General features: G+C 40.3%; 1 protein-coding gene across 4 annotated transcripts in view; it reads left to right on the forward strand.

Annotated features, from left to right (window-relative positions):
* Positions 1 to 16195, forward strand: part of ICA1 (islet cell autoantigen 1) — a 71955-nt gene extending 55760 nt beyond the window's left edge. For 2 of the 4 annotated variants that reach the window (XM_075746101.1, XM_075746102.1), the window contains exons 10-15: positions 453 to 502; positions 4094 to 4156; positions 4265 to 4306; positions 8067 to 8348; positions 13407 to 13502; positions 15264 to 16195. In XM_075746101.1, the coding sequence (XP_075602216.1) occupies positions 453 to 502; positions 4094 to 4156; positions 4265 to 4306; positions 8067 to 8348; positions 13407 to 13502; positions 15264 to 15385 (655 nt within the window). In that variant the 3' untranslated portion in view covers positions 15386 to 16195. The remainder of the gene's footprint in view (positions 1 to 452; positions 503 to 4093; positions 4157 to 4264; positions 4307 to 8066; positions 8349 to 13406; positions 13503 to 15263) is intronic. The other 2 variants (XM_075746104.1, XM_075746103.1) reach the window with 2 other exon arrangements.
* The last annotated feature ends 7295 nt before the right edge of the window (positions 16196 to 23490 follow it).

The raw sequence follows: 23490 nt of genomic DNA on the forward strand, positions 1-23490 counted from the left end.
CTGACATGGGGCAAAACTCATCTGATGATTTTTAATTAGTTGCTGTTAAAAAGAGAAGTGCAAAGTGGGGTTGGGTTGGTTTTGGTGGTTTGTTTTGGGGTTTTTTGTTGGGTTTGTTGTTTTTTGTTGAAACAGTTGTACCTCCTTCATCATAGTTACGAAAGACCAAATCTGGAAAAGCAGAATACACTGTACTTTTCATTACAGAGATTTAGTTAGATTAAAAACAGAAGGGTGATAGGTTTTGATAGTTGGCCTTCAATCTAATTTTTGTTTCCAACAGACATCTGCCAGTGAAATAATAAAAGTTAACAGACCAACATATACAGCAAATGCAAGAGTCCATCTGAATTACTGTATATATGTTATTGATATGATTTTGTAATGATGTGACCAAAAAGAGAAAAATGTATTATTTTCTCAATTTTTTTTTCTAATTCTTTCAAATTAAGGTTGATTTCATTAGATGAGGAGAGCCATACCAAGGAATCAAACTATTCAGGTATTTTATTTCATGTTATCATAACTTCATAAGTGCTGTAATACATGTTTTTTTCATTTTTTTTTTATTTCATACATGTTCAACTTCACCCAGCAAATCCCTACAAATGCGTAAAACTTAAGGCCCGGAAGATCTGTTCAACCTAATCTCTTATATAGTATATGCCACTGCATTTCATTCGGTTACTCCCAGATAGTTCTAATAGCTTGCCTTCCAAAGCATAATTCTTACATGGGGCATGTCCTCAGGGAAAGGATCTACAGATATTAGTAGGTGTTGAGACAAGGAAAGTATGCCGCTTAGCTTGCTAGTTTATTCCAGTGATTAAATATGTACTCTGTTAAAAACTTGATGAACTCAGTGGAATTTCTGCCTAAAAGCTAGACAAAGTCATGCTCAGCTGCTGCCAGTGACCTGGTGGGTGGTTACGACCCAGTGACATGGCCAGGCTCTAGTTGGAGGTGCACAGCGAAAGAATGGGAGGCAATGGATACAAGTGACAGGAAGGGAAATTCTGATTACATACTAGGTGTTCATGGTGAGGGTGAGGAAGTGCTGGAACAAGTGCCCAGAGGGCTATGGAATCTTCATCCTTGGAGACTTGACAGGACGCATCCCTGGGAAACCTGATCTAACTTCATAGCTGGCTCTACTCTGACAAGGGGCTTGGACAAGGTAACCCCCAGAGGTCCTTCCAGCCTAAATAATGCCATTGCTTATAGTGCAGCTTTTTCTACTAAATCAATGGAGAATCTCTTTAATATGTAGTCATTTATCCTCCATGAAGGTACTTAAAAGGTACTACATTAAAATCAAGACACCTCTCACATCTTCATTTTGATAGACTAGCTAGATTGATATCTTGAAGACATCTTCTCTAGTCCTTTATTTTTTAAGTTTTTGATTCCATTCCACTTTCCAGCATCCCTTTTAAAATGGGAAATGTATAACCGGACAAGACATTTCTGATGTTGGTCTCTCCTAGAAGAGAAGGTGAAATCACATTCCTGTTTCTATATCCAAGAAGTATATCTCATTTTGCTGCAACATCAAGTTAGAAGCTCATATTTGAATTTGTTGTTTGTTATTTGTTGTTCCTTTTGGTCAAAGCTTTCCAGGACTCATTCTTCCTTTCTGCAGCATGGCTTACATTCCTTATTCCTAATACTTAGTGGTATTAAATTCTCCCGGCTCTGATGACAGAAACCAAATGACCACCTCTAATAGCCTGTTAGTTGTTTGCACATTTTTTTCAAGAGCGATTTTGTGTTTACTTCCAGATGACTGCTAAAGCAATTGAATAGCGATGGGTATAACACTAGACCTTGCAGATCTAAACTAGAAACACTTCTACTTTGCAATTATTTCTTCTAACAACTGTTTTTTGACATCTGTTAGTTGTCATGTTCCTAATCCATTCAATATGTTCATTATAGATATTATGCGGTGCTAACTTTTTAGCTGGAAGGCTATGCAGTGCAAAATTGTTTCTAAACAAATATATTTACCAAAGAAAGTTCATAGTTTTATCAAAGAATGAAATGAGTTGGGTTGTTTTAACTAGGTCTGCTTTCCATAAAGACACCTTTTATTATAGGAGCATTTATTATGCTCATATTCTTTTTCTGAATCCCATACTGAACAGGATTCAGTTAATGTTTTGCCCAGGAGTAATGGTGAGCTACCAGCCCATAGTTACCTGCAATTATTTGAGTCACCCTGTTAATTATTGTTGTTTGAGTGTTTGTTGTAATAATGACACAATATTACGACTTTTCTAGTGTTTTGAAGTTTCACCCATTTTGCAATTAATTAGATCAGATATCTCTTTGACGAGATATTTTAATATTCTTGGATACAAAATCTGACATATTTTCTTAGCAGATGTTTTCTAGAATCTGAGTTACTTATGGGCTGTAAAATATTTCACCATCGTTCATAATATAAATACCTTGTTCTGTCTCTTTCTTCATCACCCCTAAAAGGAACTGAAGTATTTTGGAATACTTCTGCCTGCTCTGCTAAATTTTTCCATCTCCATACACTAGTGGGTCTGTGCCATTGCTAAGGTTTGGGGTTTTTTTTCTTAAAGTACTCTGTATGTACTAAAGTAATACAGATGTAGTGCTACTAGTGATGGAGCTGTGTTTCTTCTTAGTTTTCCTCATTGACTACTTCTACTTCATAACTTCCAATTTTTTATCATTTGCTCTGCATTTTCCCTTAATATACTATGGATGTTTTTAAGGTTGGCTCCAGCATGTTTCCCACTGAACTAGGGCAGGCTTTCAGCAACAGTCGTATTTTTTTCATTACAGAATTGTGGCCATCCACATCTTGCCTTTCATGAACTTCTCTTATTTTTTTCCTCTCCACCAGTCAGTTTAGGGTTGGGGTTTTCCCTTTTAGCTTTGTGCATTGTCCTTTTATGGAAGCATCATGTGTATTTGTCCATGTGTGTTTATGCCTCTCCTATCTATATCTATATAGAGTGTAATCAAATCTGATCATGGGTCCTTAAATGACCAGCTGATTCTAGTGCTGGTAGCACATTTCTGTCATTGTCCTAGCAAAGCCTTGTTAAAATAATACGATTCAAACAGCAAGCTGTTCTGTTTCATTTCGTTCTGAACACACCTTGACTTTTCTCTTGAAAGAGTTTGGCATTCAATTTTTATTCCCCCATAGAGAATTTTATTTCTCCTTTCCAGCCTCGAATTTGAGGCTTCCAGCAGATCTGCCCTCCAGTTCTGGCAATACTGTGACCGACCCCTTCATTTGCCTTTAGAGCTACAGGCCTTGTTGTCTAGGAGCTAGATTTCCTCAACAGTTAATGGGGAGAGAAAGGCATGTTCAGCAGATAACTCGTCCCTCCTGCTTTGCTACCTATCCTAAATGGTTATAATCACCTGAAGGAGGTGTCTTTCTCGTCACTGATAGATGGAATCTAGATGATTGTTTTGACTCCATGTCTAATCTACGAAACTTGCACAGAACTTGAGGTAGTTACAGTTGGGGCAGGGTGATGTTTTTTCACCTATAACCCTCAGCTATACATTTTCCCTCCTATTGGTCTTAGCCCATTTATTTTCCTGAAGGAGAAGATGTGCTATTACTTGTATCCTGACCTGGGGTGCTTTGGGGGAAGATTCCTTTTCTCTGTTCCCAGAGTTGGTGTCATGAGGAAGAATATTGTCAAGGAAGACGATTTAGGGAGTGATGAGGTACTGGGCACTTTTCTGCTCTCTCCTGGCCTGTTTAAGTACAGGCTAGTAAAAGAAGGGTCTCTGTTTCTGGAGGACAGCAGAGACCTGTCTGATTCTTGCAGTTCCATCAGGTAAGTGCACTCGGTCTGGAGATGGGCTAGCGTGGCAGGCGGTGATTCAAAGGAAGATCCCTCCCAGGTTATTATTCAGAAATTGTCCTCACTTCTTAGAAAAGCTTATAGCTTGAGTCTTTCTTCCATTATGACCAGGTTCATTTTAATCATGAATATCGACAACCATTGCATGTTGATCTTATATTGACATCGTTTATAAGCATGGTCTTGTGCCAAGTGCAATTTGACATGTTTATGGATCTTGATTACAGCTGACGATGGCAAGGATGTCATATCCATGTTACAAGGAAATTGTAACCACAAGCAGAACTCAGGTGAAGAGACTTAAGAAAACTACCTTTAGATGTATGCAATCTGATTGTCAGTGTACGGCAGATCTTCTTTTGTTGCTTTTCTTTTTTTTTTTTTTTCCTTGCTCTTAGGTGCCATAGATGACTTATTAGACCTGCAACCTGAAGAAAATGGTATGAAATATTTGTGCATTTCTGTTTCAGCTGCTTTTCAATTACAGACACCAAGTATAATTTAAATCTGAGATATTGTTTTCATAATCTGAGAGGTTGTATGAAATTATTCAGCTGCAGTATTTAAACAATGATAGAGGAAACTCAACTTCATATACATGCAGAGGTACTATTCCTGATGTTATAATGTGAAGGAAACCTTACTGGGGATAAAATGCATTGTAACAGATGATTCAAGGTTAGGTATACCAGACTATATCATATTTGCCCCACTGAAGTAGGTTCTACCGTAAACCTTACCCCTCCTATAACATTTCACAAACTTTTCTTTTTTGTTCTTTAGTTGTTGTGTCACAACCCTTGGCAATACACTAGTAACCATAAGATTTTATATCAGAAATGTATGTATCAGAAACAATTTAGTCCCCTTAAAACCATATAAGAACTGGTGACTTCTTTCAGCCAGATAGTTAATTAAATCTGCTGTGCTGTTCTCATACACACATGAGAAAGCAATCTTTCATTCCAGGCTCTACTCCTATCTTTATGCTTTTGTTAGATCAGTGGCAGCTTAAGGGGTTGTGCTGCTTTTTCCAAAGGGTACTGTTTTACCATGTGACATATGAAAAATCTGGCTAAAAGTTTTATATTGAGTGTTCATATGCAGTAAGAGTATTGCATATCACTTTTCATTTGCTTTTCACTCATGTATCTCAGAAGAGTAAGTTAAAATAACTTCAACAAAACCAAAACCAACTGTGGCAACTCAAAAGACACGTAAAGAAGCAAAGAAAAAAAATCGCTTTGTGCGGTTTAGTCAGACTGAGAGTGTAATTTGGGGTATTTAAGGTCCTGCCTTCATGGTACGTAAGGAAGAGAGCTTTTGCAAACACCTCAACTTTGAATTTGCTGCAGGCAGTCTCTTGCACTGTGGGGAAATTACCCATGTGGGGAATCACCCATGAAAGCAGAAACAGGGAAAGTTCCTCAGCTGCTGGTACAGAAGCAGCCCTAATCTGTGGATAGATAAGGTAGTGATGACTTCTTTTCTGTGGTTAATAAAAAAAGGTCAGTGTGTGTCTGATAGTGGCCTTTTTTCTTCTGGTTTTCTCCTTACTCAGTTCCATTCCTTGTTGGAACTTTTCAGTGGAGATACAGATAATGCGTACAATTATTGATCATACAAGTTTAGCTATGTCAGAAAGCTGGTTTTTTATTCTTTATTCAGATAGTTAAATCAATATGAAAGCAGTTATGGGGTGGCTACATCAGGTAAGGATGGTTATGTTAATGTTACAATACCAGCCGTTTACCCTGATTTTACATACTAGCTAGCTTTAGGCTAATGAATATTGTATTATTTTAAGTGCAGCATTATAGTTAGAGGTACACTTTTGTGTGTGTTTCAGAAGGAAGTCGTTATCCTATGTTTCCAATCATGTATCATTGTAAATATTTTTAGTTTGTCCTTGCATTTAATTTTTTTAAATACCAGCAAAATGAGGCATGTTTGCAAAAGAATATGAGCATTGCTAGAGGCTTGTTCAAACAACTACAAAAAAGAATATAGTGACATTGTTTTTTCAGTGTTCTATTGGAAGTTCTGGGGTTTTTTTCATGGATATTTATAAAGTTAGGGGCAGCATGTGCAGACAGAAAGAGGATTTTGACTGTGGAAATGGGCAGTGACAACAGAGAAACAGGGAAAGAAGTAATAGAAGATTTATGGGTGAGGTGAGAAAGTCCATATCATTCTAGTAATCTAGCAGAGATACCACATGAGTAATATCTCAATAAGCAAGACTGGTTTTGAGATAGCCTTTATTGCAAACGAGTGGAACTTCCTGCTGCTTACTTGAGGCAGCCTGAGCATAAACAAAAAGCTTATGTTGTACTTTCTCCCCAGTAGAAATGGGACCACTGCAGTGAGATACCCGGATGAAGCAGAGCTTTGCTCTGAGCTGTGTTGCTGCAAAGCCTTTGTTCCGTTATAGTAAATGTCATTTGTGGTTGGGTACAGTGTTGGTGGTATGCCTTAGCAGATCTGTTACTAATGATGCTCTCTTTGCATCTCCCCCTGTAAGCCTTCCAGGTTCACGAAAGGGGCCTCCTGAAAGCAGCTTCAAGATGGTGATGCCCAGTAAGATCAGAATTCTTAAGTGCCTTTGAAAGAGCAGGTGTCTTTCCCCTATGGAAGGATGTACCTCTCTGCCTCACCTGCTGAATAGCTAGAGACTTGGTGGGCAGAATTGTAGGTGCTTGGACAACCTTAGCATTCTTTGCTGTTTATCTGAAGATGGGAATGCAGCCTGAAAATTCATGAGGACAAATTGTTTTCCATGGTATTTTAGTTATAGTCTAGTGAGAACATCAGGAGAATTGACTTGTTTGTGATGTTTCTATTTCTAATTTTTGTGCCGTGTCAGGGAGTACAGAGGTATATAAACATGTGAATTAGAAAGGAGCTGAATCTCAGAGCTGTCTTCAGTAATGAATAAAATCCTTATATTATGTGTTGGTTTATTTGTTTCTAAGTACGTAGGTGTGTATGTTGACTCATCAGCCTATTTTAAAACACAGTTTTGTGCTTTTTTTCCTCCTCTGACTCAACTTCAGCCATTTCGTTATAAATTATTGCAGGTATTAAAAGGGAACTTGCCTGAGAAGGCTGTTGCACTTAAATAAAATGGCCTGTTGCAACCACTTTGCTACTATCAATCTTTTATCCCAACCCAAAAGGGTTAAAAACATCTTTGCAAGTTGTATGCAACTCACAGAGCTCAGCTGATCTATCCGAACTGTGGAAAACTGAAGTTGCTTCTGTGCCTTACCACAAGTTTGAAACAAGCATAATTAAGATAAACTGATCTGGGTTTCAGTCACGTAACATTATCAATGTTGTTAACCACCATTTTTGTCCTTTGCATACTCCCACAGTGGAGCTCTAAATGTTTCCAAGTAAAATAACACTTGGGTTTCCTTGACAGTTCTTTCACTCTCCAAATATTTTGTAAGCTAGAGAAAAGGGTTACTATCCTGGTTATAAGCTTCATGTATTTTATATAACTATTTAGCATTTCTGAAATGGGAAAACTTGTTTTTAAGGAGTAATGGCATGAGTGATCTAAGCTTCTTCAGTGGCAGTTCTGATGCTAGAAAAACTAGCAAGGAGAATCAGAAGGAAAGTGGCTGTAGTTATTTCTCAGCAGCTTGAGAGAGGAAATTGAACAGTGTAGATATCTCACTCTGTGTAGAGTAACCTGTTCTCATGGGGAAATACCCCAATAATTCAAGTATTGGTCATAAAGGTCACCTTATGTTCTCACAAAATTCTAGAGTAATACCCAATTCTTACTTATTTTAAATTTATACCAACCTGATTTTTTTGATGGTTTATATAGTGACCCAAAAAGCAACATAAAAGTAATCTTCTCCAATGTTTTAAATATTAGACTATGTAGTGATTGTGGTGTGGTGTTTAATGGATTATTTTTTTAAAGCATACTTAGTGTTTTTAATGAGAAATGAGTTTTAATCAGCAGTGAGGTTATCTAAGATAACCAAGGTATTATTTGTTGCATAAGCTACAAGCTCAAATGTCCAAGAGAATTGGGTCTAAAAGAGAAAACAACAAATATACACGCAAAAATATTACATCTCTCGTAACATACAAAACCTAGATTGGATGTTTTAAAAAAGTTCCTTCTTTTCTTTGTTTGTCTAAAAAAAAATCTATCTTGATTCTCTTGTTCTGAGACAGCTTCAAAGGATCAGTTTGTGAGGTCCTTGGAGTCAGAACCTCGTGATAAGGATGACATGGTATTACTGAATGAGATCCTCAACGCTTCCTCCCTGGATGAGGGGGAATTCAGCAAAGAGTGGACAGCTGTTTTTGGACAGGTTGCACTTGCTGATCTCACCATGAACTCTTCAGCTGGAGATGTGGAGAACATTTCATCGTCTGTGGCACCAACACCATCAGGCTACTTACCCTCACAGCTGTTAGACCAAAACATGAATGACTTGCAGTCATCTTTACATGGTGAGAGCTCATCTTGTTCTGTTGGTGTTTCGGTTTTAGGCATTAGAGTATGGCTTTCTGCCATGTGGGAGTGTGGTGACAGCTTATGTTGTGCCATAGCTGCAGAAACCCTGACATTAAAGCAGAGTGTGGCCTGGAGAAAAACATGAGTATCCCTGCTCGTTCAGTGTTTGTGAAGGAAGTACCCCAAAACCTGAAGTCAAAATTACTGTCTTGAATGTTTTCATTGAGCTTCCTAAAATGGTCTATAGGCCTTTGAGACATTTTTTTTCTGTGACAGAAAATCTGTTTGAGTGGGTTTTACTGTTTAAATCACAAATGCTGTCTCTCTTAAGGGGCCAAAGAACCAAAAATGATTACTATATTTTGTTTTTCTGGGAATGCTATTTTTTAATCAAATAGTGAAAATCAATTGAATTTATTAATTTTTTTTTTTTTAAAGCGTCCCATACTGTTGCATGTAGGGATATGGGTAAGGTAAAATGGGTTGTCTCATGCTAGCAACCATACAGGTGGATTCCTCTTGTAGGCTGGTTACTTACTGGTGCAGGTAATGACTCTTTCTCTCCCCTTTCTTCTATGCAGTTCATTTTCTTGGGTTTTCTAAGCTGGGGGGAGAGGAAAGGAAAGAGGGGAACTTGGGCAGAGCTTTCCTGCTGCTTCTTTGGCCTTGAAGGGAAGGGAGGGAGGAAGGCAGGCTGGTGATAACCAACCATCATCAACTACCTTTGTCCTCACCACAGTCCGGCTAGATTTCTCCTAGGCCTTTGCAGGCTGGAGGAGGAGCTTGCCTTTTTGGGCTCTGTCCCAAGTCACTTGCATCTCATTTGGGGAAGAGTAATACAGGAAAGACTAGCAGACTGATTCCATCCTGAAGACTACTTCTTGGAACCCATGCAACTGGTACAATCACACATGATGTAAAATGACCGGGACGTTTAATACAGTTACCACCACCACCCCTAATGCAAGATATTTGGGTTCACTGACTTCAGTGCTTAGATGGAAACTGGGGGAGTGACATTTACAGTGATGCACATCTTTAAATGTATTCTTACAATGGGGTACGTGCATATATGAGTATGATTGCTAGAGTGGAGACAGACTGGAAGAGTGTAGAGTTTGACCTCATATAAACTAAAAAAATCATGAGGTTTAATCATTGCATTGTCAAATTAAACAGTTTATGACCAGAAGCGGACATGATATCTATTGAAAGGGGGAAAGGAACAATGAAAAACACCTTTCTTGATACAGAGATATAAACAGATTTTAAGCAAATTACTGAAAATAGCGACAGGAATATGGGATTGATTTTTTCAGAGTTTTTACATGTTTTTAAATGTAAACATGTTTTTGAAGGAAAAATATTTTTGAGGTGTAAATGGCAAACAGGGCTGGGTGTCCTTTCTGAGGGTCTTGTTCTCACACTCATTTGCCCAAGACACTGGCATTGTCTGCACTGTTAGCACTTTAAAATCAGAACTCCCGTATGTTGCCTTCAAGGAGCACTAGAAATGGAAAATCCATTCCAGTCAACATGGGATCCTGAAATCTTTTTGAATATGAAAAAGAATAAGTAGATATTGGAAGAATAAAATGTGTTGATCTTTTTAAATAGATTTCCAAGGTTTTGGCAGAAGATCATGGTAATTGATCTATTGGCATTTGAAAAGTCAGGGCTAATCAGCTGAATGATTTTTATCTGATAATCAGCATGTTCCCGGCTGACTTTAGTTGCCAATTAAAATGCATCATTTAAACTAACTTTCATAGACTATTTTTCTTTTTAATTTTTTTGTGTCTTATTTTTTAACAGAAGGTGAAATTCTGTCCATTTTATATATCTTGTGAAATCTCAGCTTTAATCTTAAACTGCATTTCGTTTCACTTCACAGCACTTCTTTTATAATTTGACCTTATCAATAAACTTGGGAACAGAGACTTTTTTATTTAAACAAAATACTAACTGAAGTATAAACATATCTAAACATACAAGTTGGCAATATTAGAATATATGAATTATAGATATTTTTACTGAGGATTTGTGATACATCTCCTACTCTTCCCCCTCCCCCAGTTAACTGGTAGGATTGCTTAATAATGATTCAGTGTGAGGTGCTACACTGGAGCCTCGATGTTGCATACTTCCTGTGTGAATTTGGCCTTAAGACCATAAAGATTCTTAAAGCTCACATGCTTAACTTTAAGCACATTAACTTTTCTATTAACTTCAGTGGGATTACTTACTTATTTTACGTTAAGCACACTCATAAATCTTTGGGGCTTTGTTTTCTCTCTGCCTCAGATCTTAATCTGTAAAACAGGCACAATGCTATGCAGGTTATAAACTGTTACGGTCAGGAATTCCCAGCTCGGAGTTTTCTCTGGCTGTATTTATAGGCAGGATCTAGCACAATGGGACTTTGAATTGCTATGGGCCTACCAGGTGCTGGTTTAAAATACATGTAAGTGTGTGTGTGTGTATATATATATACACGTATATTAGAAACAAAGCATGCTCCCAACAAATCTTTTAGATTCTCCTCCAGATACAGCTTTGTAGTTTGGTTGCCTTTCCACTTTTCCAGAGAGACCGTTGGCTTTCTCTTTCATTATGTTTATGGCCTCATTTACTTATTCATACCATTAAGGGCTCCTCGTTATCTTACCTCCATGTGCATATATTCAAGTTGGTAAGAAAATGTGCAGCTTACCGTTTCCATTTCTAAATTTAATTGTGGTAACATTTGTGAAGATGCTAGCTGAAAAGTAAGCTGTTTGGTTTCCTTGCTGTCTCAGCAATAATCTTTTGTCTAGTCACGTAATGAAGCCATCCTGTGAACAGGCAAACCAGAACAGGCGTAGGGCCAACAACTGCTTTCAAATTGGCTGCAGTTTGTCATTAAAAGGCAAAGTTGCTCCCTGTAGCTCACTGTGTGTGGACACTAAAAACATAATTAATGGAATTATTTAATAAAAATTCTGTGTCAGTCTGTCCCAATACCTTCATAGATATATAAGTTCACTACAAAAGCATCACACATTCTGTGGAGCGTTTTCGGTTGGATGTTTTTGTTGCTAGGTTCTTTTTGTTTTCTAAGTGGCACTTGAGCTACCAGTGGTAGACCGCAGTATCTCTCATTGAGGTGCTACCTTCCAAGCCTTAGTCCAGGGACTCAAAAGAAGGGCTCCAAAGGAGTTAACTGGTCTGCGGTGTTTCACTCTGTGGTCTGCCAGTCACATCAGTGTAAATGAACATCAGTGAGGTCTCGGGGAGCCAACTCCTGATCTCACTGAAGTCAGTGGGACTTGCACAGAAAGTTTCCGGGCAGCACTCCCATTCATTTCTATGAAATTGGGAGTTGGCCCTGTTTGTGCAAGCTGCTCAATTTATCCGTTGCCATCCACTGACATATTAAAACATTTTCTCGCAGTACATCTCCAAACAGATGAAAGCATTACAGTTTTCTGTAGTTGTGAGTAATGTCCTCTGCCATTCTTCTCTTTTGTGACACAAGCAGAGAAAATGCCTGGAAAAGTATGTCATTCTGAAGTGTTAATGCTATACTTTTTGTTATTTGATTCAAATTTGCTTATTTGAGAGATTAAACTCTAAAATCCCATTTTCAGTGGGCACAGACTAGCTCATAAGCTTTTATCACCTTTGCTTAGAACAAATATATGTGAGCCCTCTGCATCCAGATTTTGAAGTTTTTGGGTTGTTTCCTTAGAGATATAGAGGATGTTTGTGGCTTTAAATTTCCTTCCTAATTCATGTGATTTCATAGAAACACTCTTCTTGCCTCCTTTAATAACACAGATAATCAGGGTAAGATCATAGAGTGATGAGGATAATCTATTAGAGAGGAAGGGTTTATGTGACTTATGTGGCTGTAGCAGTAACTGTCAGGACACTGGGTACCAATATCTGAGAGGGATCTCAAAAGAGGAGAAAGTAAGGGGAGGAAGAACAAAGAGAGTTGAAAAGGATGTGAGAGCATGAACTTGTAGAAAAAAGAGACTGAATAAGGAAATGCTAGCTGTGTGCCCAGATGAATATCCTGTTTGTGATACTGCAGAATTAGATACACTAGCTCCCTGAGATGGATCGATGGATAATTGATCAAGCCACACTTAAAGAAGGTATTGCTGAAATGAGAAATAGGACCTCCAGTCCTCTAAATGTGATAAAGCATAAGAATTTAAATATCTTAAGCCAGGGACAAAAATGGCCCACTTTTCCTAATATATTTTTGTGGTATACCACCCCTAGTTCATTTTGCCATCCTAGCTCATCTGGCCTCATTAACTGTATTTATGATTACTCTTTTGTGGCTATGGAATATGTATGTAAGAACAAAAAATTGTGAATAACCAGTTTTACTTTCTCCTGCATAGTCACTCTCTCCCTGCTGAGAAGATCCTTTCAAATGAAGAACAAAAAAATACTCCATTAAAACCTAGTTTTAAGTTAACTCAAAGAAGTGCATCTTGAATTTAATTCTTCAAACTGTTTTGCAAGACTTTTTTTTTTCAGAATGAATGACTTCAAAATTATTTTAAAAATCTAGGGTCTCTGAATATGTTTTTTCTGGAACAGCTGATGTCTTTGGGACTCTAAAAGTAAAGAAATGTGGAAAAAATGTTTAGTATGTGTGATATTTTTGCCCAAATGTAAGTACTATTCTTTTCCCTACAGCTATGCTTGACTTCATAACTGTACTGGCCTTTCTGTGAACAACTATTAACTGTGATTGGATAAAAGAAACAAGAAAAAATTATTTTTTATCCAGGTTAAAGGTTTTAAAAGGGTACAGTTGCCTGGATCTGGAGATGATGAAACTGATCCATAGATATTCTCTTCTCAAAGATGCTGCTTGTCTGCAGCATCTGACTGCTGATTTCTTGTGTACAAGAAAAGATAGGAACAGCCATAACCATAAACATAATATTCTGCTCCATCATCTGGTGTGAGCATTGTGCTGCCAGACAATGGGATGTTGGAGTTAACAAAGTAATTCTTCATGCTAATGCTGCTGTATTATTGAATTTTAGGATGGGCAGCTAACAGTGTCAGCCCACCATCTATACCACAGCCAGCACAGAAACCAAACAGCCTGAATGTGAATGCGAACAAGACACCCGTGAAAGGTGATAGTCATGTATTTTTTCAGTTACTTTGCTTTTCCTTTTAAGCTGACTCTTCTATCTTTCTGGTCTTCTCAGTTACTCTATCATAACAGAACCTATTTTTGTAGTTACTTGTCAAGAATCATGTGCTAACTAATGAATTACTCTGTATCAGCGTTGATTATGTGTATGATATGTGTGTGTATGTGTATGGTTTTGGTAAGCTTCAGTGCTAGTAGTATGTCAAAAGAGTAATTTACTATATAAGGAGGGAGCTGAAACTACAGTTTCTTTTACTACTTTAATTGAGTCACACAGAATAGCATCTGCGTGCATTTTGTCTAAGCTAAACAGTGTTTTGAAGCTCTAGGAGGATGTTGTGGCTAAAATACAGGCTACTGATAAGGCAGAAGAGCCCTAATTGCAAATTTTGTTGATAACATACATCTTATCAGTAATCATCTGTCTGCAACTTAATTCATTTCTTGCAACTGAGCCAAGAGTGTGTAGTCCTGCCATCTACTGAGACAAAGCCATGCTGATTTTGACTAAGGTTTTCTGGGTAAGCGAACCAGGAATATGTTGAATCCTTATTGCCATTTTGTAGTCTATTCTGGTCATTCACAATCAAACAGAAGCTGCATCAAAGATGTTCAGTTCAGAAGAAAGGAGTGATGTGTATTCCTACCCCTGCCTCCTGGAATTAAAAGACTGACATGTTTCAGCCAGCAGGAAAAGAGGGTTAAGATGTTTTGGAGACTGTTTTCGAAGTGAGTGTGATGCCACAGCTACAATACCTTCAACAGAAAAAGGAACAGCCTTCAGCTACTGTAAAATCTGTGTTTATGAAAGTGGCAGATACTCCAGCCTTGCAGATACAAAGGTGAAAGTCATGCCAGGCAGAACTTATTTTGTCCATAAATTCCTTGTTTCACAAAGAATGCTTTCATGCAATGTTTTTTCTCTGAGTGGAAGAGCACATCTTATTTCACTATCAATATTATATATGTTAAGCACAGGGTCACAAAAAACAAAGCAAGTGGTGATGTACCTTCAGCCAAAGTCACCTCCTCTTTAACTTAAACATCTGCCCTTTTGGAATAAGAGAAGGTAGGAGACCTCTGTGACATCTGTATGTCAATAAAGACACATAAGTGCAATAGTCCAGCTGCTGTTGGAACTTATTCCTGGTTCACATTTTTTATCCATCAAAAAATACAACCTAATACTAGAGGCTATGCTTAGGACTGGCTATCAAATGTACCTCCCCTATCTCCAGCCAATACCTTCCCATTAAAACTTCATTGCAGATGAGTAATGACCTTGTGTGGTAATATACAGGGGGCACAGAACAGTCACATGAACTGGATTTAGGCAAAGGAATTTAGTCCTGCAAGAGAAGTTGAAAGTAAAATTTGCCTTCACTTTCGTTTTACTTTTTTGCAGGCATGCAGGTGCACACACAAGTAAAATACCTTTCATGAAACAGAGTGAGATTGTTTCTATTTTTAATTAAAGCGTTCCTGTACTTACCATGGCAGAAGCCACATAAAATACACAGGCAGACAGATGTAAAACATTCATTCTTACTAAAGTTCCATATTCTGTCAAAGGTAGTGTTTTAAAATGCCATCATTCATTCCGATTTTCTTGTCAGAAGTGACCTTAGTAATAAACAATAGCATGGCATTTGTTTGACCTCAGTCTAACATTCAGTCAGTTTTGTTTTAAAATAGCTGACAAGTCTGTACTTTTTTTCTTTTTCTTTTTTTTTTTCCCCAGAACCTGCAAAGAATCCTAAAGACTTGACTGCCTGGTTCAGTCTCTTTGCTGACCTTGACCCATTATCCAATCCTGATGCTGTTGGGAAAACTGATAAAGAACATGAATTGCTTAATGCATGAGTCAGCTGCCTATGGTAACTCACATTCTTCCATTCATCAACACTATTTTTGGGGTTTAAAAGAAAAACACTAAATGAAAATTAGTATGCTGTGTGAAACTATAAAGTATGTGCCATGATAATAAAACTAAAGGGAATGAATCCCCTTTTATATAGGTGCAGTTATATGCTCATGTTTTGTATAAAGAGTTCGCATTTATTTTCTACGTGGATTTACAAAAATGAGGTTAAGAATTAGGGCAGATTTCTTGCCAAATTAGATTATCTGCTGAAACACTGTCTTTGCCTGAGGTGATGTGAAATAATAACACTGGAGTGAAATACAAATTGCAAACCTATTTTTTTATAATGTTTCTTGAGTAAATTAAAAAAAAAATCATGTAACTGAGGAGGCTGCATGAGTCAAACATCTATCATGTATATAATATATATATTACCGCTATGTTAAGATGTCAACTAAATTTGTTTTGTTAGTATTCACAGTGAAAAACCTGTGCTGGGGCTAATTATTGAAGAAATACAGTTGGGTCTGTGCAGCCATGGAAATTGTGCCCTTTCTGATTTAACTTACTAGACAAACTGCACTACGTAAACAAAAGTCATACCCAGCAGGCTTCTTTTCTGAGGTTTTTCTTCATTGCACCAATAGAATTCTGTTTGCAGAAGTTTCTTGCAACTGATGCTTTACCATGCCTTCAAAACATTCATATTTCCGTTCAGAGTATTTTTCATCCAGTTAATTTCTGAAGCATGTGTTATTTTGAGCTTGTTGTGACATTAACTCTTTAATAAAATGATTTTGACAAAAAAAGACCTTTTATTCCAACTGGAATGCTGGTGTGCTGTTCAATTGGTCCGTAACAAGCAGCTGAAGATAAAACATATGACCAGTTTTTGGACAGTACCTAATCTTCCACGCTGTTTTCTGAATAGTTATCTAGTAGGACAGTAAGAAAATTTGAACTCAGTGTTCCTTTGCCTTCCTGCTCTCCTTTTACAGCAAGGAAGGGAAAAAGGATGTGTCAGTAGCCATTTAAGATCACAAGTTCTATGTACTGTATAGGACCTGCTTTGCAATTTATTGTATTTAGCCTTTTTTAATTCAGTTGATTTTTCCTTTTACATTAGTGAAGCTTTTCACTACCAGTTGACTGTATATTCAATTAGCTGATCCTTGTCTCATGGTCTATCAGATAACTAAATACCAGCACTGCAAACCTGAAAATAGCTATATAAATATAGAAGTTAACTGAATTGACCTGCTGCTTCTCAAATGCAACAGAACATCATTTGGTGGCTGCACTGAAGCATTCATGTGCATTTGATAGCTCCTAGTCAAAAAGCTACGTACTATCGGTGGATGAGGGGGTTGGACTGACGAGTTCATCTGGCTGAACCTCAACATGTTTTGAACACCTCTGTCCAAAACTGCAGTGTTCAAAATCCCACCCCATAGCCTGCAAGCATTAAGGTACTTCCAATTTTTGCCAGAGGAGTTCTTCAGATGTTTAGCAATGTATTTTCATATATAATGGGAAAGGACGGTCTGGTCTTCTCCTGACTGAACTCCTGACTTTGGGCTGCAGTCTCTGGCAGTAAATAAGGCATCTACAAAGTGGATTAACTGGGAAATACCTAAGGTTTACACTGGGGTGCAGTTACACTTATGAGTGCTAGTTTGCACTCATAACACAGGATGTTTGCCCAAAATCCTGTTCATCTCAAACTGTAATTATCTGCAATGCCAAAAATGTTAGGAGCTCAAGGGATAGATAGGCTGCTGGCATTTTCAGGCCAGCTTGGTTACCACTGAAATCATTAAAGAGATTCTTGCAACTTTAAGCAAGTCTGTGGTTGGTAAACTTGCTCTGGATTTTGTTTGTCTTGATAGTTGTTAAAGCACTTGTGGCTGATCTACTCTAGCATTTTTAGTAGCTAAAGCAGTTAGCTAGGAAAAAAGCAAAGAGTAGGGCATAGTGACTTCAAAACAGCCAGTTAACTGTTCTTTAAGATTCAGAAAAATGTGCTTGTTTCTTAGGTCACAGATTCTAGACTTCCAGGATTTTTAAAAAAAAAAAAAAAGTCTTCTGTCTTGATTAGTACAGTTAAGGGCATTGCACAGGTTCAGCTAAAGATGTTCTGAATCCTCATGATGTTTTTAGGTAGAAAACCAGCTGAATGATCATCCCCTTTACACAAGAAAAACCACAGCTGCAAGGGTTTTTCCCTTCTCTCCCTCAAAACTGTACTATTGATTAGGTCATATTATATATTAATTTATTGTAATATGTAATTTTGTAAATTAACATTAGCTTTCTTAGTCCTTAGCCTATGCAATTTTTCCACACTTTCAAATGAAAAAAAAGCCAGAGGTATTTAAAATATAATTAATTTTGCTTAAAGAAAAGCAGTTGAAATCCCTATGTACAATGCATCACTATCATGAACATTTATTGAAGCTGAAAACTAGAGCAAGAACACTACCAACCTGCAAACAGACATTTTTCAGGCAAAAATCTTAATTACAGAGTTACAAACAATGCTTCCCTACTACTAATGAAGTGCACGGCCTGCGCTTCTCGGCAGCCTGGGCTGCAGAGTAATTCTGAGCCCCGGTGCCGTTGTGAGAGGATTTTCTGTGATGTGTGCACAGGCTCAGCAGTGGTTGGGACAACAGCGTAGTTCATCACCCTGGTAAAATTACAGATTGATTGTTCTACACGCCTAACCTTCATCTTGATTTAATATGTTTCATTCCAGTTGCATATTCTGGTTTAGTAGTGGATTGTTCTAAAATAAAAACAGCTGCAGAACCCCCTATGGCAGATGAAAACAGTGGTAATTGATTAACTGTCTTTATTGGGAAGTTTATTAAGGTTGATGTAATTGATTTTGGTTAGTCAAGGTTTCTCCAAATCTAAGAACAGCTGCTTCAGGGGAATTGGAGCGTGCACCTTGGGAATTGAACAGCTCATGGGGAAAACTAACAAGTAACTTTTTCAAGTACCTTTTCTGGCCTTCTTAGTTGATCAGAATTTACTTCCAACATAGCAGAACGTGACTTACTTACTTACCTTGTTCCCTTCTGCCATTTCCATATCCAGCATTGTATGGGCGTGACACTGATGTCCTTCCAAGCAGGACCACTTGGCCACAAGCAGTGACTTGCCTTTTCCCAACGCCTATTTTTTTTAAATGGGTGCCATTCAAACCTTAGGGGCTGCACACGCTAGAAAATGGGACCACCTAAGCAACAAGGTGACTGCGAGTGAAGAAGCAGCACCAGCAGCAGCTTTGCTCCTGGTGGGAGTAGCAGCAGAGCTACAGGCCTGACAGCTCCAGGATCTGAGCCTAGAAAGGCTCAGTAGAGCAGGAGGTTGACATGAGGACACAGCATCCAGGTGCTGTGCATCACACTGAGTTTTCCAGGGGCCTCTGCCACCCACTACCATCTGCCATCTACCATCACATCCCGCTGCAGGTGCCAGGTGATACCGGATGAGCACCAGTGAGGAATGAATGGTGGCTGTACTGCCCATGCTTGCTGCTCAGAGTATGTGGGGTGAAATATAGCCCCAGGGCAAAGGAAGAAGAGCTGGAAGGTCCTGTCTTCTCTCACTGCAGTTCCCAAAGATGCTTGCTGAGAGCAGCAGCAAGACAGTGACACAGTAAAGGTGCAGCTGCCAGTGTTAGGTTCCTCCTCACTTTTTCAAGCTCCTGTCCTCTTCTGCCCAGCATGCAGTTCCTGCTTCCACCCACTTGGTCCAGCACCCGTCTGCTTTCTCCTCCCTGGCAGGGAGGCACCCGGGCCGGACGAGCTGGGCAGCACGGGGAGGCCCTGCTGTGGTGCAGGCTGGGCAGCTTGTGGCCACGCTTGCTCCCCTCATCATGAGGACTAGTTGCAGGAGCTGGACTTCTGCCACATTAAGCCATAGCCAGCCAGGGACCCAGTGTATTTCTAGGGGGTTTTTAACACTACAGGTGTGTAACCTGAAGTTGAGCCCTCACCGCAACCCAGGCACCGTACCTCATCTAGCTTTCACTGTAAATCCCCCTCTGGTTAGCCTACTTTTACTATTTCTGCGCCTTGTAAATGCCTTATTTTTAAACAAGCCACCATATGGGAAGGCAGAAAGCAGAGCAACAACTAGGCTTGCCAGCAGCCAAGCAGCAGAGGGTTTGCCTCAGCTGAGAAGCAGAAATGCTGAGACAGTCTAGCACTGCATTGGCAAACTAGGTACAAACGAGCTGCTTCCCACTGTTGGGGCTGCCGTCCTCCCTCGGCATGTGCTTAGCATGCGATACCGCATAGCGAGTGCGCCCAATGCAGCACACGCACGCACACACAAACAAGGGTACCACGGCCAAACAGGCCCTGCAGGTTCAGCAAGTTTGGCCTTGGGTAACCAGCCAGCCTCCAGCTCCAAGGGGGACTGGCTTTGCAGTCAATCAGACCATTACCCAGGTGTTCATTAACAGTGCTCTTCTAAGCATAAAATTGACTTTTCCCCTCATTGAATAATTAGAAACTAGTATAATCTTCCCTTTAAGTAACACAAGGTGTTTGCCTGCATAGGAGCCCACCACGTTAGACCTGCTGGAGCAGGTCCAGAAGAGGGCCATGAAAATGGTCAAAGGGCTGGAGCACCTCTCCTGTGAAGAGGGGCTGACAATGTTGGGGTTGTTCAGCCTGGAGAATAGAAAGCTCCAGGGAGACCTTATTGCAGCCTTTCAATATGCAAAGGGGGTGTATAAGAAAGAGAGAGAATAAAACCAGGGCCTGAGGATGAAGTGCAACAGTTTTGAACTGAAAGAGGGTAGATGTAATGAAGAGATTTTTTTTACGATGAGGGTGGTGAAACACTGGAACAGGTTGCCCAGAGAAGTTGTGGATGCCCCATCCCTGGAAGTGTTTAAGACGAGGTTGGATGGGGCTTTGGGCAACCTGGTCTTGTGGAGGGTAGCCGTAGCAGAGGTGGTTGGGTGGGAATGGACCTTTGAAGATCTTCTACTCCAAACCTTTCTGTGAGTCTGTGACAAGTGAGGAGGCTGCCATTTGCCAGGAGCAGTGTACAACTCCCATCAACTTTTAACTCTGTTGTACCATAGCAAAAGCTTGGTGTGCCCAACCCTGTAATTAAGCCATAGTGGAAGGGTGTGAAGTTTTGGCTGCTTTAAAAAAAAAAAAAAATTACAACATTTAAGAGACAAGCATGCTGTAGCTTGGAGGTGAAGGTCTGGTTCATTCTACCTGCTAGCTATTTACACTGATTGCTGCTGGAACCTTTATGGGATAATGAATACCCCCAAAAAAAAGAGGGGGGAAAAAGGTAGATAAGGGATTTTAGAAGCAACTGCAGACTTTCCTAAGCTGTTAAAGAAGTTACAGCCAGTCTTCTCTTTAAACAAAAGTATTTCATCTAGCCCAGAAACTTACTCTGTAGGGTATTTCTTTTATTTTGGACTTCCACAGCTGGTATGGCAGTAGAAAAGGCCCCAGGACAGGTGCTGGAAGCCATTTGTTTGCTTCATCAACAGGTTGGAGAGAGGAAAAATAAAAAAATTAAAAGTGCTGCACAATTAAATCATCCACCCTGTCTCTATCCAGGTGGGTGGATAACAGTTGGCTGCAGGAAACAAGCATGCTGAATCTCACAGGAGCAGGATCCAACAAGGAGAAAAACCAAACCCCTACTATTATTCCAAGTGCAATCCTCAGAATAAACCCTTGACACATAAAACACAGAAATTAAAATCATGGGCTGCTGAAGTAACTGCTTTGCTGTTACAGCTGCTGATTTTCCTGGACTGTTCAGGCAGTCTGTATAGTCTGCTATGATCATCTCTGCCTGGAACATAAGTACCAGAGCTTCAAAACACCAAAGTCTGACAACAGAGAGTGACCCTCAAGCCTTGGAGGGATTATTCTGATCTCTGGTTCAGCTGGGTCTTGGGCAGATCTCGCCTTTCTGTGAGGCTGTCCCTGGATTTGGTGACAGCAGCCAGGGCTGCAAAGGCGCCGCAGGCACATGAGCCTTAATCAAATGAAGTCTTCTTTTTGGTCCGCCCTTAACCCTCCCTCCCACTCCCACACTGAGCACTTTGCAGCTTTCGCCTTCATTTTCAAGGGAAGTTATCTGGGTCTCCTTGGAGGTAGGAGAGCTCTTGGCTTCACCAGCCTTTGCCATGTTCATTGGTTATTATTGCGGTGCTTCAAGGGCCAGATAGACCTCGGAGAGAGCACAGGTCCATCTCACAGCTCCCAGTTTTAGCTGTGGGAACACTGCCAAAGCAAAGTATAAAGGGAAACAAGATTAAAAAGCAAACAGAGGCGGTCAGGAAGAAAGCCTGCACTGACACTGCTTCAAGGCCCCCACCCCTTACCCCCGTCCATTTTAATAGTGCATCCTGTTAACACTAAATACAATCAGAAAACATTAAAAATCCATAATGGCTCATTTTCTTACTTGCGATTTGCTGGAGCACATTGAACCGTCTGTCCTGGGGTGGCTTTTAATGAGCAGTACGGCTTGCCTGTAAGTGGTTTGGGTTCCCTCTCTATTCCCCATAAACACATGAAATATCTAATGGAGAGGCTTAATTGAGGTTGAGGTATGTAATGTTGTTTTCTTTGATGGCTATTATCCAACTGAAAAAAAGGAAAGTGTTTTAAGATACAGGAAAATGCTTTTATGGCCCCAAAATAAGTCCTCCTGTTGTGTAGCATCGCCAAAACAAGTTCCTTTCTGCAGGGAGCTCTGCCAAAATAAAGCAAGCACCTCTCTGCAGGGAAGACTTAATCCAATGTACACACCATCAGCATCAACCAAATCTCTATCAGGTTGCTCAAGTTTCTGCACCAGGCCATATGGAGAAAAAAAAAAAAAGCACCTGACCCATGGCAGCATCGAGTAGCTGGGGGCCAGTCTTACAGGCACATGATGGTTCCTGTCCCCAGCTTGCTGCCAGAGCCTGAAACACCGTAATGCTGCCTGCCTTAAGCCCTGAAGGCTGCAGGAGACCAAGGCATATCCTCTTGGTTTGCAACAAGGAGGAGGAAACCTCTGCTGATTATCAGAGATGGTGGAAAGGAGACTCCTGTGCAGGCAGAATGGGCAGAGCCTGTGATTATGAAGTTGGGAAATGGAGATTCCCATGATGGTGAAGGCTGGGAGTTGGTGACTTTCTGGCACCAGGAGGACGGTTCCTGCTCCACCTGCAGATCTGCATCTACAGAAGCAGGAGCCACGGCCCATGAAGCCCCTGCACCTGCCAAGCCTAGGCTGGGCAGTTGTACTAGGAGCCAGCAGCGGGCAACTCCCTGCTGCCAACCCCACTGCCATCAAGGAGGGTTGCAGCATGCCAGGGGCTTGGATCTGGGGCGTTATGGAGACACTGCCAAGGCCTGTCCGGTCAAGGGACAAAGTGGTGGTCCAGGTTTGGCAAACAAAAGGCTCAGGGTAATGTGGGCAAGATAGACCTCAGAGATGACAGAGGCTCACCTGGGGTGAGCCCAAATAGACAAAGTGTGGAGACAACAGCACTGTGGGGAGCTCCGCTGGCACCTCTGGGAGACCCAGGTGGCTCCCTGAAGGGGCTGTATGCCAAGGCACACAGCCTGGGGAGAAACAGGCAGAATTGGAGGCCTGCATGCAGTTGCAGGGCTACCATCGCACTGGGATCAGTTGTAGTGGCCCAGCTTACACAACTGGGGCACTGCCATGGCTGGATACAGGCTCTTCAGGTAGGACTGGACAAGATCATGAGGAGGGGAAGCCACCCTTTACGTGGGAAGGCATGGATGGCTTGGGATGAGTGGTGACCCAGCAGAGAGCTCATGGGTCAGGGTTAGAGGGCAGACCAACATGGGTGACGTTGTGATGAGCATCTGCTGCAAGACCACCTGATCACAAGGGAGTAGATGAGGCCGTCTTCAGAAAACTGGAAGAAGCCTCACATTCACAGGCCCTGTTCCCTGGGGGCCTTGAACCACCCCAAGATCTGCTGGAGGGACAACACAGCAGGAGACAAGCAATCCAGGACGTTTCTATAGTAGCCTGATAACTTCCTGAGTCAGTCAAAGAGCTGGTATGGGGAGGTGCTCAG

Source organism: Balearica regulorum, chromosome 2 (genome assembly GCF_011004875.1).
Source record: "Balearica regulorum gibbericeps isolate bBalReg1 chromosome 2, bBalReg1.pri, whole genome shotgun sequence".
Classification (NCBI taxonomy): Eukaryota; Metazoa; Chordata; class Aves; order Gruiformes; family Gruidae; genus Balearica; species Balearica regulorum.